Source organism: Eleutherodactylus coqui, chromosome 4 (genome assembly GCF_035609145.1).
Source record: "Eleutherodactylus coqui strain aEleCoq1 chromosome 4, aEleCoq1.hap1, whole genome shotgun sequence".
Lineage (NCBI taxonomy): Eukaryota > Metazoa > Chordata > Amphibia > Anura > Eleutherodactylidae > Eleutherodactylus > Eleutherodactylus coqui.
The window spans coordinates 270,374,012-270,392,216 of record NC_089840.1 but is presented as its reverse complement, the minus strand read 5'-3'; the positions used below and the strand labels follow the sequence as shown (position 1 = coordinate 270,392,216).

The following is an 18,205-nucleotide window of genomic DNA, read 5'->3' as shown; positions in this document are numbered from 1 at the left end:
TACGCGCTGTAAAATCGCATGAATGAAGAAAAGCCGCGATCAAGTCCTGATCTTCAGCCATGTATTTTTTGCCGTTCACACGGGCGGCTGCGGCGTATTGGCAAAAAAGTACGCTGCATCGTCAGAAATCCTGGGAATGACTGCTAATGCTTTACTAGAGGCAGCTGTCTGCTTTTTCCAGCGCTGGACGCAAATAGTGGCATATATACGGTCGTGTGATTAAGGCCACTTTCAGACACGCGTATTTTAGCTCCATATTTGGTCCGTGTTCGGCAGACCATAATGTAAATCTATGCATCTGTTCACATGGCCGTATTTTTCATGGCTGTGTTTTAAAAACGCAGCCTGACCTATTTTCCCCATATTTACCTCTAGATTGTAATTTTTTTCTCTTGGGTAAATACAGATCAGTATACAATATACAGAGTGCTGAAATACTGATGATATAGGCTTGTAATGTCATCTGTAACACATCAGTGACACAGACCCGCATTACGGCCGTGTTACAAGACGCTCGTCTGAAACCAGCATAAAGCTTTATTATTTCCAGCACTAAAACCTGAAATCCTGTAAACCCGGCGTTGTGGGACTGATGATATTCCTTATAGCACAGCATGAGCCACAATGTGATACAGAGCAGTCATGATCAGAGATAGACGTAGCAGAGCTGAACTATAATATTTGGGGCTGTACTGTTAGAACGCCACGATTAACCCTTGATTTTGGATTACTGGCACTCCCTGGCAAACCTATGCTATCACTAGGTGTTGTTCCAATCGACACACTCCTATATGCTATCAGATCACTACGCTGCCGGTCTTTAACTTCATCCGTCGCCTGCTAATACAGGACATGTTCGATCTGTACAGAAGACATTGCTGTGGCTTCAACAATGAGATTTCAACTTTCCACCCCTGTTCATCTCTTTAAGCTTTATTAAGAGGATTTCAGTCTATGGGATTTTGGCCAAGAATAGTCAAGTAATACAAGTAACAATTCCCCATATGTGTCTATACGGCTACCGCACAGTATGGAGTCTCCGTGCATGTCACGTGTCAGCTGCTAACTTGCATGTGACGGGACGATGACTTCTTAAGGTCTTTTCTCTTATGTTTCTTACACATACCTGTTTCTAGAAAAGCATATACAGTTATGAGACAAACTAAGTACACCCTCTGAATTCTATGTTTTTTATGTATCAGGACATAAACATAAAACACTTGGTCTTTGGAAAATCTTAAAATTAGGTAAATACAACCTCAGATGCACAGCAACATGTGACAATTATACCATCCCATTATTTATTCAACTAAATCTAGGCCAAAATGCAGAAGCCGTGTATGAAAGATTAAGTACATCCTCACTGCTACTATTCAGAAAAGGGTAAGCAGCAGTCAGGTGTGGCTAATAAAATCCCCTTGATTAGTGGATAATTAGGAAGTGTGGCCATCTCTATAAAAGCAGAAGTTTTAGTAGTTTGCTGTTCTGGAGCATTCAGGTGTGTGATAATAATCACCTTTATTTATATAGTACATGCATATTATACAGCACTTTACATCACTTGGTATTGGGTTGTGTCCCTATTGGAGCTGACAATCTATATTCTCCTATCTGTATGTTTTGAAGTGTGGGAGGAAACCCATGCAAACACAGGGAGAACATGCAAACTCTGTGCAAATGATGTCCTTGGTGGAATTTGAATCCCAGTGCTGCATGGCAACAGTGCAAACCACTAAGCTACCATTCTGCCCACAAAATGCCAAGGAGGAAAGAGCAATGATCTGAAGACAAGCAATTTTTGCTGCCCATCAATCCGGGAAGGGTTAAGAGGCCCATTTCCACACAATTTGTTCTCCAGTGAGAAAGATTATTAACAAGTGGAAAATATTCAAGACAGTTGACAATCTTTCTAGGAGTGGAAATCCCAGCAAATTCACGCCAATGTCAGACCGTGCAATGTTCCGAGAAATTGCAAAAAATCGTGCCTGTATGGGTGAACTTAATTTTTCACACGTAGCTATTGCCTTTCCTCCTTGGCTTTGTGTTAACATGCCTGAATGCTCCAGATCAGCAAACTGACCAAACTTCTGCTTTTACAGAGGTGGTCGCAATTGCTGATGATTAGTTAATCAGATTCACCCACCTGCACTATTCTCAATAAGGAGAGGCGGGGCTAATTTGCGAAACTTAGCCCCGCCTCCTTTCAGTGCAAATAGTGCAGGTGGGTGGAGAGGGGGTGGAGAGGAGGCAGAGAGGGGGCGGGAGCTCAGTTCCTGCTCCTGGCTCTTCCATCCCCCCCCCCCCCCCCGCAGAGAGGGACGCCGTATATCGGCTTGGCGTGAAAACCGAGCCGATATACGGTGGTCTGAATGCACCCTGAAGTTTTATTTACCTAATTTTAAGACCTAAGAACTAGATGTATTTTTATTATGTAAAACCCTAGAATTAAAAGGGCGCACTTAGTTTTTCTCATGACCGCAGGTCCTGGCGTAGCCATTTTACTGAAAGCTAAACTTCTGCATGATATATTGCTGCACAACTAGGCTGACCTGCTGTTCAGGAGACAAGGAAAGCTTGGGTGTCTTCTTACCTGAAGCCTTCTGTGCATTGGCACGAGTACCCATTCACCTCATCCACACACTGGGCATTGTTTTGGCAGCGATGGTCCTTGCAGTCATCATAATTGAGGCTGCAGTTCTCTCCTACGTAGCCCGATGCACATTCACATCTAGGAGAAGAGATAAGCAGGTCATTTTCTCATCATATGATGGTTTATTACAAGCCAAATCATAAGTGAAGTGCATGTTGGGGTGGGTATTTGCCTGATGCGCTCCTAATTATTTTTCACTGTTGTTATATTATTACTTTGATGCTTAGTATGTGTTTATACACTTGCTTGAAGTATTTTAGCAGGTTTTCACATTTGGACACACATTTTGTCTATGTGATGCTGGATTGAAGGGGCTATGCGTTCAGTACCCTCCACGAGCCAGAGAGAGCAGAGTGACATTAACACATTGTTACTTTCATGCTGGCAAGATTTGGATGGCCACTGTGTCCTACTACAGTTTCCCTGCTGTGTCCAGTGATATGGGCTCATTCAGATCACTGTAAGGGTTTCCATTTACTCTATTGTCATGGGAGTAGGAAAATGGAAAGCGCTTTCCTTCCAAGACAGAAACAAATGATGCTGAATAAATCCAGTTCACTTTAATAGAGTCTGCCGGGTTCCGTTGTACTCCCCAGCATTCTTCCGGATGAACTAGTGCAACGTAGTGAAGTTTTATTCTGGATTTTATAGGCGTTCTGTCATTAGGAAAAAAAATTAAATTCTTACCTATTCCTTCCCCATCAGTCTTCCTACTGCATCTTCTCCTGGCTTCTCCAGTTAACAGGCTCATGGCACCTCTTCTTCCTGCAACGTTGCGTACATTCTCTGCATTCTGCAGGTCAGTGTACCCGGTCACTAGTGACATAGCGTTCACTGACTAGCAGAGAATGCCCAATCCTATGCTGGGCTATTGCCGCGACTGCACATGCACACTGTCTCTCTGGAAGAGTTCATATACTATTATCGCAAGACATCGCCCATGCACAGTCACGGCAATTGCCTGGCATATGATTCGGCATTCCCTGCTAGGCAGTGAACACTACGTCACTAGTGACCTGCAGGAAGGAGACTGCAGAGAATGTATGATTCATAAAAGGAAGCAGAGGATCTGGCCGGCTGGAGGTGACGTGACCCAGGGGACTGGAGGAAAAGATCGGGAAGGAGAAGATGCAGTAAGAAGACTGCCTGGGGAGGAATAGGTAAGTATAGAATTTTTTTTCTAATGACAGAACTCCTTTAATAGAAATCTCTGACGAAGGCTCCGAATAGAACCTCTGACGCAGATGTGGATGAGCCCTAACTTCCCTGAGCAAATAGCTGTTTCCTGATGTTCTTGCGAACATACCTGAGGTGCTCATATCAAAGGCGGTCTTCAGCAGGATACTTTGTACCTCTTCCCAGCTTTGTGTCTTGTGCTGCTTTTCCCATCAGAACTTGCCTGCATGTTTATTGTGTTGTACATGTGATAGCACTTATGTTTTATATCCATGTTAAAGGTTGTCACTTACTTTGGACCCTCTGCTGTTGCAACACATTTGGAATCAGGATGACAAGGGTTGAGTTCTGCTGAGCAAAAGTCAAACAACTGTTCGCAGTATTCTCCTACAGAACAAGATGGAAATGGGGTCAGATGGGAAAATGTTTAGAAATCTCTACGAGATCGATTTGGTTTTGCACAGCTCCCAACATTTCCATCCCCAATTGCAGGACACTTTTAAGCCCACTTGATCCGCCTGAGAAAACCCAAATTACTAAAGGCCCATTTAAACACGATTCTCGTTCAAAGCCGTCTTTTAAGCAATAAACGTTGCGTCTAAATGCATGGACATCGTGCAGTTTTCTAGAACTCTTATCTGCGGTGCAGGCTGTTATCACAGTTGGCAGCGCTGATAAGATTCTTTCAGCTATAAGCGCGGAGAACAATGCAGCTGTTTGCTTATGCACTGTCCCGCTCCGCCTGCATAGCTCTTTAGTAGCTACTTAGCTACTTTGGACTATGCAAAGATGATCGCTCAAAACTGTTACTCAAACTGTCGTTTGAGCGATTTTTGAGGTCTTAGGGCGCCCACCCACTGGCGATTTTTTTCCCTGCGAAATTCGCAGCATTTTTTTCTCTGCAGGGGTCTATGGGACTTGTAATGTTAAAATCGCGATCGCGCAAAATCGCAATTTACCGCGAAATCGCGATTTTGCGCGATCGCGATTTTAACATTACAAGTCCCATAGACCCCTGCAGAGAAAAAAATGCTGCGAATTTCGCAGGGAAAAAAAATCGCCAGTGGGTGGGCGCCCTTACTATCATATTTACATAAGCCTGCCTACTTTGCAAATGCATTTCAGATGAACCTGCAGAAATTAGGATTCTTGGGAGGTATGAAGTGTCTGATGACAGATGCTTGCGGATACGGGTGGCTTTACATGGCACAACTACTGTCTGAATAGTCACAAAGCGTACGAACGGCTGTTGTTTGTGTGCTTTTCCACAGAGCGATTCTTGTTCAATTTTGAGATCGTTAAACAAATTGTTGGGTCGAAATATCGTTCATCGATTACTTAGTGAGTGTTTTTTTTTCCTGGCGTGTATTTGCAAATTCAACCGCTCTCCAGCACACGCTCATTGGTTGCCGAGTACACTGAACATACATGAATATATGCGGTCTTCAACTGAACACTTGCTGCAGACTTTCAGGTATTACATTTTTGGCTTTTTCTGTGAATAATGTCTTTGTTGTTTTTCTCACCTCCTGTGATTTTATGTAATTTATAGTGAGTTAGCGTAGGTACTGACGGACGCGGTGTGGCCTCGATGCGGCCCGTCAGCCTATGCGTTTTGGCCAAAATGCAGTACCAACACCCGCATTTTATTAGTATGCATTAGTATTCTTTTATGCAGTTTGCTAGTTGGTGTGGGAGCCCAAGATGTCAGCCAGTGTGGCCCACTATAGAGATACAGGGCAACCTGCTGCTATATCAGTGAGGGTTAATATCCTGTATGGTGGGTCACCATCCATCTGTGGCTGGCATCTTTGGTATCGTTCACATGTGCAGGCTATCTTTATATACAGTCGCTCCTCCCCAATCTGGGCTGGGTTGAGTGGGTGACTGCATATATGCCTGCAAGGAACAAGTTGCTCCTCCACATTATTGTCTGGCTGACTGCATATCTTTAGGGCTTATGGCCGTTACGCCTGCCCTACAGCGATTGTGCCTGCCTTATGGCGATCGTGTCTGCTTTGCAGACTTTCAGGTATTACATTTTTGGCTTTTTCAGTGAATAATGAACACTTGCTGCAGCATTCATTGGAAGGCGCATGGTGGACCAGCACACAGCGCCCTGCAAAGATGTCTGCTGGTCGTTCAAGGACAACGATTTTAGGTGAGCTAAAACAAAGCAACAAGAACGAATTTGGGCAGGTCACCCGGTTAGGGGCCGTGTTTACATGGAACTACTGTTCACTGTATTGAGCAACTATTCGGTTGATGGTTGCCCAGTATAAAGCCACCTTAAGGTCCATTTGCAACTCTGAACTTGAGATATGTAACATAAAGTAGTGATTATGGAGGCGATCATTCCATACAAGAACTCTCAGGCCGGTCTCACATGACCGGATTTGATTTGCAGATTCCGGATCCGTGGTAATACACAGTTGAATTAAATATATGGAATTACACAATTCCGCTCACATTAGCGGGTTGGAATAGCGTAATCCACTGGCAGAAAATAAAACGCAGCATGCTTTTTTTTTACCACGGAATCCATGACCATAGAACCCATTGTGTTTTATGGTTGAGGATACACCCGCAGACCATATGCAATTACATTGCGTATGGGCTGCAGGTACCCGTGTCATTGCTAAGCAGAAGAAGCTGTACTGCACATGACCGCCTGGGTGTGCATGTGGTCATATGCAATACAATTACGAGCCGTAGGTTGGGTCACCGGCTGGCCTTACAGACAGAATCCAGAATCCGTCCTGGTCTGCTGAGCCCGGCCTCAGTCAGCCAGCCTGAAATGATTGTAGAGCAATAGATTGTATCCACCACATGTGGAGGTAAGAGGCTAGACAATGATGCACTATGATGACTATGTAGCAGTACACTGTAGTCAGTACGGGGGGGGAGGGGGGGGGTGCTGCTATGGTCCGCAGCTTTCCTGCCATATTCTAAAACGTTGTTACAAGTCCCAGAAGATTCCTGTACATTAATTCACGTTCGCTCAGCCATTCTCCGGCACTAGTTCAGTTTTGCAGGTTGTAAAACACATTTCTGCTTTTCTACACTTGGCCAGGCGATGGCTATGGGATGCCGGCCTGAGCCTGTGCAGTAAGCCACCACAGAAGAGGCATGGTAGAGTACTCTCGGTAAGTTTACCTGTGTATTGCGGCGGGCACTGACACGTGTACGTGTTTATTCCATCGACGCAGGTGCCGCCGTTCTCACAGTCACTGTACTTGCACTCGTCTCTGTTTACTGCACACGTTGGGCCTTCGAATCCTTCGGCGCAGGCACATCTGGTGGAGAGAGTACAGCCATAAGTCGCAGGATGCACAAGCAGGAGCGCTGGAAACTGTTCTCATGTGTCCCATCGTTAACGGTTAGGGGGCACATCGGGCTCCCAAGGCATCTGTCCCATAACCTGACATGAAATCTCCTGTATGGTAGTTAGCATACATATTACCTTCAGGCGCGAGTCGTTTTTTAGCGTTGTAGTAAAAGTGACAAATACATCTTGTATATTTATAGAGCAACACGGACTATAAATCCTGAAACGTATGAAGATGCGATGAATCGGGAAACAAACTGAACTCGTTGTTACAAGATTCCCAGTGCTTTTATGCAGCAGGCTCTATTACAATATAAAGGCGCATGCCAAGCGGGATAAGGCTGTTCATACAACACATCCTACGGGCATAGCCAGCCTAGCTGTGTGCGACCCGTGCGGTCACACAGGGTGCTGCCCACCAACTTGTGGGGAAGGGGGCACCAGGTAGATGTAGCCGGGGCATTATTGCCTCTTTTAGGTCTGGCCAGCCAGCCAATCCTTCTTGTGCAGAAGTGTCTTATGGAGTTAGATAAACCATCTTCCTCCTGGCTCTGATGTTCCGAGTTGCCGCTATCAGCCACTTAGTTCAACTTTTGTATTTATGTTATGAGCTTGGTTCTGGTACTGTATCTATGTAATGAGGTTGGTTTGTACTGTATTTATGTTATAAGCTTAGTTCTTGTACTGTATTTATGTACTGAGCTTGATTCTGGCATTGCATTTATGTACCTAGGTTGGTTTGTACTGTATTTATGTATTGAACTTGGTTCTGGTGCCGTGCTTGTGTTAGGAGTTTGGTTCTAGTGCTGGATTTCCGTTATGAGCTTGGCTCTGTATTTATGCACAAGCAGAATACAGGCAGACTACCTATCAGTGCTATATAACATCTTTTTTTATTATGATAGGGGGAAGAGGCTCCAAATATACTGTTGTATAATATGGCAGTATTAGGCAGACACTGTATGGGAGCATTATTTCGCTACACTAGTGCAGCATTATTTGGGGCATTGAATGGCAGTATTATGCTGGCAGTCTCCCACTGTAAAACAAAGAAAGCATACTGCATGATGTACGTTTTTATGCAATAATACAGTTCACTGTGCTATACCATAACATCACAGAGGTATACAGACAGATATTGGTTCTACAGAGGCCAGAAGGTGAATGGAGTGAGCGTTGGAAGCTTTACTCGTATACATGGAAAATGTAAGCTCTGATCATGATGTAGTCAGGACCTTAGGTGGGCAATAAATAGTAGAATTATTCAGATACCTTATGGAGGTACACACATGGTTACCGCTCCATTCACTATAGGACTGCTGGAGATAGATGAGAGTTGGAGTAAACCCACACAAACATGGATTTGGGCCCAGTTGATGCAACACATTACTTATCAATGAACCCCTGAGTTCCAGCACTTGTTTTTGCATTTCAACAGAAAGGTACCTCCACAGCATTCCCTACTGAAAGGTAGTTTCCCTATAAGTCACTGACCAACCTTTCAACGGGTCTTGCAACAGTATTAAGAATATAAGCCAAACCAGAGTTGCCCCTTGAGACAGTTTCATGACCTCGCATTATTTGCCCTGGTTCTCGGCTCTGCCAGAGAAGGTTTCCACTTTCCCTCCCCACCTTTTTTACTTTATTTTTCCCTCCTCCTTCTTCCCATTTCCTTCCCTTTTTTCTTCTCCAGTTTCCTCCCAGGCCATTTCTACCATAATGGGACTCTGACTCCAACCTCACACTGTTGAAAGTCGAACACTGACTTAAAGGGTAGTCTGCTTCCAATAGGTGGCGCTCTGGAAGTACTTTTCCAATATTTATTTGCAATTTTTTCCCCTATGGAGCATTCCCTAGGTATCTCTCCCATGATCTGTTTATACCCAGGACTGTGACAAGGGGGCGCCCTCTATGTCTAGAGGAAAGAAGGTTTCCACACCAACATAGAAGGGGGTTCTTTACTGTTAGAGCAGTGAGACTATGGAACTCTCTGTCTGAGGACGTGGTGATGGGGAACTCGGTAAAAGAATACAAGAGGGGCCTGGATGTCTTTCTAGAGCCATAGAATATTATATGTTATAGTGATTAATATCTTCAGAAGGGTCGGTGATCAGAGGATTATACCGATTGCCAGACTTGGTAGTCGGGAAGGAATTTTTTCACTTAAATGAGGAAAATTGGCTTCTACCTGATTGAGTTTTTTTTTTGCCTTCCTCTGGGTCAACACTTGGGGAGGGCAAGGGGTGTAATAGACAGAAGTAGATGGACATATGTCTTTTTTCAGCCTTAAATATTGTTACATGATGTAAGCACAGTGCCACATTCTAATATAAAGAAATCCCACTTTTTGGCATAGAACGAGTTAACACCTCCGCTCTTGGTGGTCACTCTTCTGCACTTCTTACTTACTCCTTGAGAAATGTCTTAAGTACTGGGTAACGCTGTAGGATGTCAGTGCGACTTCTATTGTAATACATGAAATGTAGCGCTTGAAAATAGCATCTGCAGCATTGTTTCACTTCATTCCATTTCCTCTTTTCTTTCCCATTTGCCCCTTATTAATAATGGAGGCATTCACACGTTCACTCAAAACGCCGATGCTTTAGATTCGAAATGGATTCTACTCTCCGTAAATTCCCCAAAATAAAGGAATAAAGAAATGCGGCTCGGAGACATTTGTGTGCCGGTTGAAAGCTGTGAAGAGTAAATGGTTTGACTGAATGGCTTTGCAAACCCCAAAGGAGAATATAGGCCTATTGTAAAGATGCTTGGTTACCATGGCAACAGGAACAAGAGGCCATTTAGTAATTTTTTTTTCTTATATCTGGTAATTTTAGGCTCTTAGAAGCCGGTCCGGTCAATTCTGCCTCTTGATTCAACATAATTTTTCAAATTACCCAATTTCTCCGGTTTTTCTCTTTCTTTCTTCTTGACTAAGATTTATTTTCGGCAACTAATTATCTTCTAGGGATTGGTGAAAAGCAGCGAGTCTTGTGAAAAGTGGGTCTCCTTATTTTGAGATGCCTTGACTAACAGTGGTAGTTGGGTGATGGGAGAGATGCTGTCAGTTTAGATGTATACGAAGTTAAAAGCAAATCGCAGTAATTATAGGAGCCCCCCCACCCCCCGCACTATACATAGAAGGAGGACACTACAACCACAATGTAAATATGGCTGACGATGACAGTTCTTTATTAGCACTTGTCATCTTTTTGTGCCTGTCTGTGGGGGGATAAGCACACAACAGATGGCAGCGTGATGTATGGAGCGAGTTAGTTGGGGGTCTATATGGAATTCTAAAACAGTTCGGATAATCATCCAGTGTGTCGAAAAATAAATGCTACGACCGCTGCGCTCTTTAAACCAAGACCCCTTAAATGGCGATGATTTCTGGGAGAAGGGAGAGGAGCTCAATTTAACAATAGCAGATTAAGCAGTTTAATGCATCGAAGTGGTTATGATGGTCCATTCACAGCATCTAGAATCGGAATGTGCGAGTTAGAGGGGTTGGCCAAGATAGAACGTTATCCGTTATCCACAGAATAGGGTTAACCTCTAGATTAGTGGGGTCCCGACTGCTGATCTTACTGACAGGGGGCTTGAAGGTTGCAGCATGAATAGAGCGGAGGTCGCACATATACCCTGCCCCTCCACTCATTTTAATGGAAGCACCGGAAATAGCTGTGTTCAAGCACTTGGCAGTTGCCCATGCTTGTCAGGTACTCCATTCAGGACCCTGATTCTTGGTATTGGTAGAGGTCCCAGCAGTCAGACCCCCACGATCATAAAGTTAGCCCCTATCCTGTGGATAAGGAATATTTTCTGTTTTGGCACAACCCCATTTAAAGAGTTGTTCCTATCTCAGTCCCTCTGCTCTCTTCCCATTGGCCGCCACATCTAACCAGTACTGGCCCGAGTTTTACTGGAACAACCCTCTCTGCTACGCCCCCATTCAATTCTATGGGAGTTACGACAATAGCAGTGAAATTGAGATGGGAATACACCTGTACATTTTAGAAGGGTTTTCCTAGTTTGTATAGAAGTCAAATTTCAGGCATCCCTCTTGTTCTGGGGATTGTCCAGGCTCTGGAGGGGGACCATTGCCATCCTTTCTCCTAATTCAGCCGCTGATCATCTTCTTCCTGGTATGGACTGAAGAGGCAGTGGCATTCACCTAAGCACTGCGGCCTCTTCTATCAGCTGATTGGTGGGGGTCCCAGATGACAGACCTCCACCCATATGATATTGATGACCTACCTTGAGGGCAGTTCACCGCGCAATGATTATCGCTCAAAATTCGTTCAGACGATGGCTCTTGAGCGATAATCGATGCGTGTAAACGCTGCCATCTTTCACTGTTCGGTTGAACGATGATTTTTAGGTGAGCATAAAATCCATTATTCAGCCGGAGAGAGATAGCATGGACCGCACGCTGTGTTCTCCATGGGAGCAGCTGATTACATTGTATTCAGCTGACAGCCTGCGACAGCCCGTGCAAAGACAGAGCAGCTGGGTGCAAAGTCCAGACCACATGCCGGGATTTGCAAACAGCTGCTGGAGGCTCATTTACACGCAAATGAAGGTAATAAACTGCTAATGGACATTAGTGTCCATTAGCAGTTTATGCAGCACAATCGATAAAACTGTCACTCTTTCAATCGTTTGAAAGATTGTCTTTGCGTCTAAATGGGTCTTAACAAAAAATTCATTAGCTCCAATGAAATGAACAATCAGAACGGGGGAAGTGCTGTGTAACTATCCCACAGAACAGTTCCTTTTGGGTTGGGGTTTTTACAGGTCACCGATGACCAAATATTATTTAGCCTGACGGCTCTCATCTATTTTGCCAACAAAGGGTGACATCCTCAGGTTGTAGGAGGCCTTTATAAGAGCTTCTCCCATGAATGGTGCAACCAGTGGCCTTTGTTCACATTTCATGTTTCCTACAATTTGTCTGCATCTTACATAATCCAGGCTGACATTTACAGAAAGACCCAAAATCTGCAGGGTGTAAACTAATCTGAGAAGCGGCCGCCTGGGCTTTATCTGCCGCTGCGCCTCGGTACGTTATACAAGCCTCCTTTATTACACTTTTACTAATACCTCGAAATTACAAATGACCCAGCAGTCTTTCTTCTTCTGAGGACAACAGGTCCCGCATCGCTGTGCTGGAATCACGGCAGGTTCATGTTGTCACAGTCGCACGTTTGACAAGCTGTTTGCAAATTACACAGCCATTTTTAGAGGTGCCTAAACTGGAAACTAACTTTAAATGTTTCCATGGAAACGCGGCATAAAATGTACTCGGAGGCCCTGAAGCCTGAGAGAATCAATTTTAAATGCACCTACAGACAAAATCCTTGACAATAATATCCGCCAACCGAAGAGGAAGGCACTTTTTATGAACTAATGTATCCGGCGCTCCCCGCCGCACGCACAGAATTGTTTTATTTACTTTCCCCTCCTCACGAAGCAGCCGTAGATGCACTCTCATCTCCATGTTGTTTAATGGAACAAGGCGTTTCTTTTTTTCCCCTTTTTTGAAAGTGCGCCGTAGCGAGGGCTGCCGTTACGGAGGAGTGCGTTCTGTGAACTCCTCAAATGTGTTTTTCCTCGCAGGGTGAGGTAGGGACAGACTTGTAGAACAAAGAGTGTATAAACACAGGCACTGATACATAATTGGGGCAGAAAGCATTGATGACAGCTGGTAGATGCCGGATCATCCTACGGTACATTCTGGATTACTGGACATGAAGTAGAATTCTGCATCGCAGCTGTCGTTGGATGAGCCATGCAGATGCATGAGGCTCCGCTCACATCATGTTTAGTTGGAGCAGAAGCATTGTATCCAGGTACAATTCTCTTAACTGAGAAACATCTTCAAGATGATTCCTGGCATCCTCCTCTGACCCCTTTCAATGCTGTTATAGCCTATCCATGTTAAGGAATGACGAGTAGTGCTTTTGAACATGTTAATTGGAGAGCCAGCATTGTATTTGGCTGTGATTTCCTTGACTATGCAGCGCCTGTTGGTCAAAACAATTCTTGATACTCTCTCTCTCTCCTGCCAGACAAGAAATTTGCCAATGACGCGCGCTGCATCGTGGCGGGGAGGGGCCAAAACAGGCGCGTCACAGCAGGGAGGAGCAAAAAAATGGGGCGGGGTTGAACACGGCTTGAGGCTCATTCGAGTAACGAGCACCATCAAGTACGCTAATACTCGAACGATCATCAAGCTGGGCAGAGTATGTTCGCTCAACTCTATTAGTAAATCTATCTAAAGTGATTTGTGCCAAAAAAAAGGTGCAACGTCTGCCATAATTCTGGCGCAACAACAGTTATAAATGTTCCCAATCGCAGTGATCTGTCCGATAAGGCATTAGATAATGACAGAACTTGTGATTATACGATGATTAGGCTTTTTTACATCAGGTCTCGGCTGCTATAACTTTCAGATCTGCTGTGATCTCTCTTGACAAACGCTCTATTCAAGAGACACGAAGCCGCGTTGTCAAGAGCCTGAGGAAGAGCCCTGCGTAGGTTGGAAAGCTCGCTAGAACACCATGTATTTTTGTGGCCATTAAAAGGCATCATTGCTACAAGATCACTTGGTTTCTCCTACTGAGAACAATCCCACTTTCCCCTGTCCGTATAACCACACAGGGGCTTGGGGAAGAAACACTTATAAGGGCGCCTACCCACTGGCGATTTTTTTTCCTGCGATGCTAAATTGCGTTTTGCGTTTTTTCTGAAGAGCAATTAGCATAGAATGTGTTCTTGTCCATTTGTTGTTTTTTTTTCGTTGCGTTGCAATTTTTCACATAGGAACTGTCAGTTGCATATGTCTCCTTATTTTTCTCTTAAGGCGCCTCCTTGCGGAACATGGACTCCATACCTTGTTTCATCTGTTTTTTTGCTTGAAAAAGACCTTTACAGGTCGAAACGTCACCTATTTTTAAACTATGAAACAATAAAGCATGTTCCTTTAGACAAGGAGTTTTTTTTTGTGCATCACTATATGCTGCCACCTTTTCTGCTATATTTTTCTCTTAATGCACCCATGATTGTCAATGGAAATTAACGAAAAAGGCGCGAAAAACGCCGTGAAAAAGGCGTGGAAAACGTGCGAAAAACGCTGAGTTTTTCACGCACGAAAATCGGCAACGCCAGTGGGTAGGCGCCCATAAGATTAGTATAAAGTGACGGAAATGTCCAGAATACTCACATGAACCCGCCGGCGTCATCTTTTGGGTGACACACTCCTTGGTTATCACAGGGGCTGCTGGAACATGCATTCAGTGAGATGTCACAATTTTTACCCTGCAAGACAAGAAAAACACACAGCGCTGCAGGTGACAAGCTCTAATGCCGTGCGCTCAATACAGAAATATGGAGAAAAACGGCATTTTTTAAAAACCCAAAATGGGACTGGATTCCAACATGAGAGACGGCAAAAACTGCTTTGTAAAACCAGCTGTGTGCATTGTATTGTTCTCTAGGTATGTATTTTAGCACACAGGATATTAACCCCTTCAGGACAAGATATTTTCCTTTTTTTTTTCTCGCTTTTTCATCCTCACCTTCAAGAGCCACAACTTTTTAAATTTTCATTGACAGCAAAATTTTTGAGTAGGGAGAATAAAATGCAATTGCACCATTTTTTATCTTTTTTTTTGGGGGGGGGGGGGGGTGTCAGGTGGATTTATACAGCATCCACAGTGCAGTAGAAGTGACATGAACCTTGTTCTATAGATCAGCACAGATACGGGGATTTCAAATTTATATATTTTTTTTATGTTATTCTACTTTTAATTAGTAAATACAATTCTCTGCTGCCGCATTCTGAGAGCCGTTTTTTGCTTTTTCGTTGATTGGCTTTGTGCGGCCTTTCTTTGTGTTGTGCGCTGTAGTTTTTATTAGTACCAATTTGAGAAACATATGCCTATTTAATCACTTTTTATACAAATTTTTTGGAGCCAGGATACTGAAAAATAGCACAATTCTGTCATTCTGTTCCTTTTTTTTTACAGCTTTCTCGTATGGGGTAAAGTTTGTGATATTTTACTACTTTGGGCTTTTATGTACCTGACTATGAAATATATGGAGGTTTATAATCATTTGGATTTTTTATGAGGAAAATTGTTGTTTTTTTAAAACTTTTTTGGGCTCACTCTCACAGGTGTATGTGGGCTGCGTATCACATCTTAAAAGTCCATTGGATTACATTGGGCCACATGCGTATTGCGAACGTGAAAAAAAAAAGCGCAGCATGTCGTATTTTGGTGTGTATTATGCGCGTAATATGCCCATTCTAGGCTATGGGGGTTTAAAGTACACATGAAATATCTTACATGTGTATCTGCTGTGTACTGTGTATGATGTCCACCAAATATACATGTAACATGCAGTCCACATATCCTCGTGTGAGTGAGCCCGGGCACTTTTATTTAGTCCCTCGGGAACTTTAACTTGAACTATATTTTGAAATACTTCAGCAAATGGGCATCTAAGTATGGCAGCCATCAGTAGGCTCTGCGCTGCCATATGGACCCATCAGTACCCCCAAACGCTTTGTAGGGGGTTGGCCAATGGGGCTTGGGAAGAGGTCCACCCTCCCACTGACAGTTTAGATATGTAGTCCGCTTTGAACATGGTATCTATAGAATCAACTACTGCAATCAGAGCAGTTACCGGTGGCTATCAGCTGTCATAAACAGCGTATGGAGTGGACTCGGCTCCTAAGCCGCTCCATACACAATTCACAACCTCCCGACGTTAATTTACATTAGGTGGTTATTAAGTGCTTAAAGGGCCCTTCAGGCAAAAACAAATTTTTCCAGCCCTGCCCCCATCACTTGATTGTCTGTCCCACTCTGGAGTTCTCCAATATATGGCACTTACTTCCATGCAGTGCAGCCTCTGGTCTGATACTTATCAGGCACCATCTTGATACTCAGATTTCTTCCTGCTCACTTTCTGTACGCTCTACTCGCTCTCCCATGATGCATCAGGACAGCATCATGTGACCAGCTAGACTGAATGGTGACTGCATGAGTTCCGTTCAGCACACTCAGGATAGGGAAGGTAGATAGGAGATTGAAACAAAGGATTAAACAAATTAGGCAATGCGTTTCACCATCATACTGACGGCTTCATCAGGCCATACGACGTGCTGCGCAACTTGTTTAACCCTTTGTTTCAATAAAGTATTGCATACTTACTTTCCCTGTCCTGGCTGTGCGCCAAACAGAACTCCTGCAGTCACCATTCATTCCATCAATGCCGGTGGAGGAGACAGGAGCAGACAGCCATCAGTCTTGCATGATTTTTCAGTGTTGTGGGTTTTGCAGTAATATCAGGTGAGCACGGCTGGTTTAGTGGGGTTTTGAGTTATGCTCAGCAGATCTACACATGAGGAGCTTTATGTCTGTGCTTAATTGATGGCCAGCTAGAGCCAGTACCATCTCTGCCTGCTGGGAGGATATTGCCATTATCTTCTGTATTGTATATTCAATTCATACCATAATTACACAGTCGGGGGGGGGGGGGGGGGTGAACTATCACCTCCTTTATTATAACTGTGTGACAGGAGCCTCTAATCATCATCAGTAACTGTGATAGGAGTGTTTGCTTTCCCTATGAAGAGCTTGTGTGGTACAGTTCATGTAACATCATCACACAGGACTTATGTTAACCGAAAAATGTACTTCTTGAGAAAATATAAAGCCAAGTAAATCTCAGGTTAAGCCTGGTGAAAATATGACAGAAATGGTGCACACCATAGTACTTCCAATCTGAGGAGAAGGACTACAAGAAGCTTCAGACAGAAATAACTAACCAAAGTAATACTAGCCAACTTATATATACTGGCGGGCTAGTTATATAATGAATGAAAAAGAAAAAAGTGGCTCTTTAAAAAAAAAAACAAAAAAAAAAAAACCTACTAAAGTCAATGGCGCAAACAGTCATATAAATACTGTGCAGAGCATGCTGTACTATTAAGACAACACCATTAATGCTGTTCTGATGGCTTCATTGTATCCCTATTATGTCCTTTAAGTCCCACCCTTAACTTGGATCTATGGTGCAGCAGGGTGAAGCCTTGAGGCCACATTAGAGCTGTTTGGAAGGCATTTTTCAATTTAGACATAATTCAGAGTAAAGGCGTTGAAAAATATATCCGAGACCCCCACATCCATGAAGCCTCAGCTACTGCTTTTTTGACACATATGATTGACAGATTTCCAACACTTTTCAACTTGAACCCTATCAGAAAAACCAATATCAGACGCCATGTTGATATTTTGGCCTCCAATACCACCTGTACGCTGATGACACCCAGCTATACACCTCTGCCCGTGACATCTCTGCACCTTTCCTCCAAAACATCACTAACTGTCTGTCCGCCTTCTCTAACACTATGTCCTCTCTCTACCTAAAACTAAACCTCTCTAAAACTGACTTACTGGTATTTCCACCCTCCACTAACCGACCTCATCCTGACATCACAATCTCAGTGTGTGGCGCCACCATAACTCCTAGACAACATGCCCGCTGCCTTGGGGTCATATTTGACTCCGATCTCTCTTTTGCCCCCTACATCCAATCTCTTGCCCGAACATGTCAGCTGCACCTCAAGTACATCGCAAGAATCCGCTCTTTTCTCACTGTGGAGACGTTAAAAACGCTTATTGTCGCCCTCATCCACTCTTGGCTCGATTATTGCAACTCGTTGCTGATCGGCCTCCCCCGCACCAGACTCACCCTCTCCAGTCCATCCTGAATGCGGCAGCCAGGCTCATCTTCCTGTCCAGCCGCTACTCGGATGCCTCTGCCCTGTGCCGGTCACTGCACTGGCTGCCCGTTAAATACAGAATTCAATTCAAACTCGCTACCTTCATCCACAAAGCCCTCCACAGCGCAGCACCCCCCTATATCGCCTCCCTCATCTCAATCCATCAACCAGCCCGGGCTCTCCGCTCTGCTAACGAAACCAGACTGAGCGCCCCTTTAATTCGAACTTCTCATTCCCGCCTCCAAGACTTCTCCAG

General features: G+C 44.1%; 1 protein-coding gene across 3 annotated transcripts in view; it reads right to left on the bottom strand.

Annotated features, from left to right (window-relative positions):
- The window catches only part of SLIT1 (slit guidance ligand 1), a 342,047-nt gene that overhangs the window by 15,382 nt on the left and 308,460 nt on the right, over positions 1-18,205 (bottom strand). For all 3 annotated transcript variants that reach the window (XM_066601325.1, XM_066601327.1, XM_066601326.1), the window contains 4 exons: positions 14,380-14,474; positions 6,983-7,122; positions 4,120-4,213; positions 2,591-2,728 (listed from right to left, as the gene is read on the bottom strand). In XM_066601325.1, the coding sequence (XP_066457422.1) occupies positions 2,591-2,728; positions 4,120-4,213; positions 6,983-7,122; positions 14,380-14,474 (467 nt within the window). The remainder of the gene's footprint in view (positions 1-2,590; positions 2,729-4,119; positions 4,214-6,982; positions 7,123-14,379; positions 14,475-18,205) is intronic.